This window comes from Acanthisitta chloris, unplaced genomic scaffold, assembly GCF_000695815.1.
Source record: "Acanthisitta chloris isolate BGI_N310 unplaced genomic scaffold, ASM69581v1 scaffold9070, whole genome shotgun sequence".
Classification (NCBI taxonomy): domain Eukaryota; kingdom Metazoa; phylum Chordata; class Aves; order Passeriformes; family Acanthisittidae; genus Acanthisitta; species Acanthisitta chloris.
In genome coordinates this window covers 57,085-58,473 of record NW_008653316.1, presented here as the reverse complement: position 1 = coordinate 58,473, position 1,389 = coordinate 57,085, and the positions used below count along the sequence as shown (strand labels likewise).

The following is a 1,389-nucleotide window of genomic DNA, read 5'->3' as shown; positions in this document are numbered from 1 at the left end:
AAAAAAAAAATAAAAATATGAGATTGCAGCACAGGTAGGAAATACTGTGAGTGATGGTATCAGTAAGGAAAAGTCAAAGGTGTTCACAGCAGGCACAAAGACAATTCAAAAACCCCATTTCAATGGGGAAGATGAGGGAGGTTTGGGAAGGTGAAGCTGTTGGACGTATTGAGGATGAGACGGGACTCAAGGACCACATAAAACTGGCACAGCAGTTTTTCTGTCAATGTCTTGTGAGTGTTTAAACAGATGTGTAAAGCCTGTTCCTCCATTAGATCTGTAGTTTCACAGACAGCAGTGGACAGAGCCTGTGAAAGTCACACTGCTCTCCCAAATACCCTCCTGCCACTGCACTGGGGCATTATGAGGCCGTTTCTGTACTGAGGATACAAACCTAGAATACCCATTTACACTGTGGTTATAAAGGGCAATTTCTCTGCCTCAGTACTAAACAATTGACACTGCTGTGCATTATGAATCACGTTTGAGTTTAGACAAGATTCAGGTGACAAATTTCTAGTGTCTTTGACAAAGACGGTTATTATACAATTCTTTTATTATCGACCCAAGAAGCCAGAAGACCTTTCTGGTTAATGGAAATAGTCTGTCACACTGCAGAGATCAAGTGAGGCAGACACGTGAATCTCTCCAAGTTTTTTACGTACCTTTCCAAAGCTTCCTTTCCCTAGTACTTTATGGAAGATGAAGCTGTCTATGTTGAATTTTCTCCTTGCAATTCGTGATGCTGTCTTGACTGTGCTTCCCTCCCAGAGCTTATCATACTCACTGTTATCTGCTGATTGAAACAAGGAGGTTGGAGTTCAATGTATGCAGAAACCCTGCATGACTCAGAGCCCCTGATAAGAATTAAGTACTGACATGCTATTGCACTGCATGTGCTGCTGGAATACTGACAAATACTAACATAAGGGTCAACTCCTTTGGTTTATAACACAGTTGGAATTACTTGACTGAACTTCGTTTGGATATGAATGGAATCTGTGATTGTTTCTAATGCTGAGTTTAAGCAATACATAGGCATAAAAAAAATTAAAATCAAAGGCCCTAACCTTCCCCTGTGACTAAGACATAGAACATCATTTGGAGAAAAGATACTTCAGAAGGACTGCTTGTAAATGAATTATCATAGGCAGAGCAGGATAGTCCCTCAGCCCTCACTGAGACCATAAAAATATCTGATTTAAGCCCAATACTGGCCACAATCATACATACATTTATGCACAATCATAGAATTTAAGGGTTGGAATGGACCTTACAGATCATCTAGTCCCAAGCCCCTGCCATGGGCAGGGACAGTTCCCCACCACACAAGGTTGCTCAAGGCCTCATCCAGCCTGGCTTTTAACACCACCAGGACTGGGGCAGCCA

General features: G+C 41.9%; 1 protein-coding gene across 1 annotated transcript in view; it reads right to left on the bottom strand.

Annotated features, from left to right (window-relative positions):
- Positions 1–665: 665 nt before the first annotated feature.
- The window catches only part of PRKCD (protein kinase C, delta), a gene marked incomplete at its 3' end in the record, with an annotated part of 21,610 nt that continues 20,886 nt past the window's right edge, over positions 666–1,389 (bottom strand). Inside the window, exon 10 of the mRNA XM_009080464.1 lies at positions 666–793. Within this exon, the coding sequence (XP_009078712.1) occupies positions 666–793 (128 nt within the window). The remainder of the gene's footprint in view (positions 794–1,389) is intronic.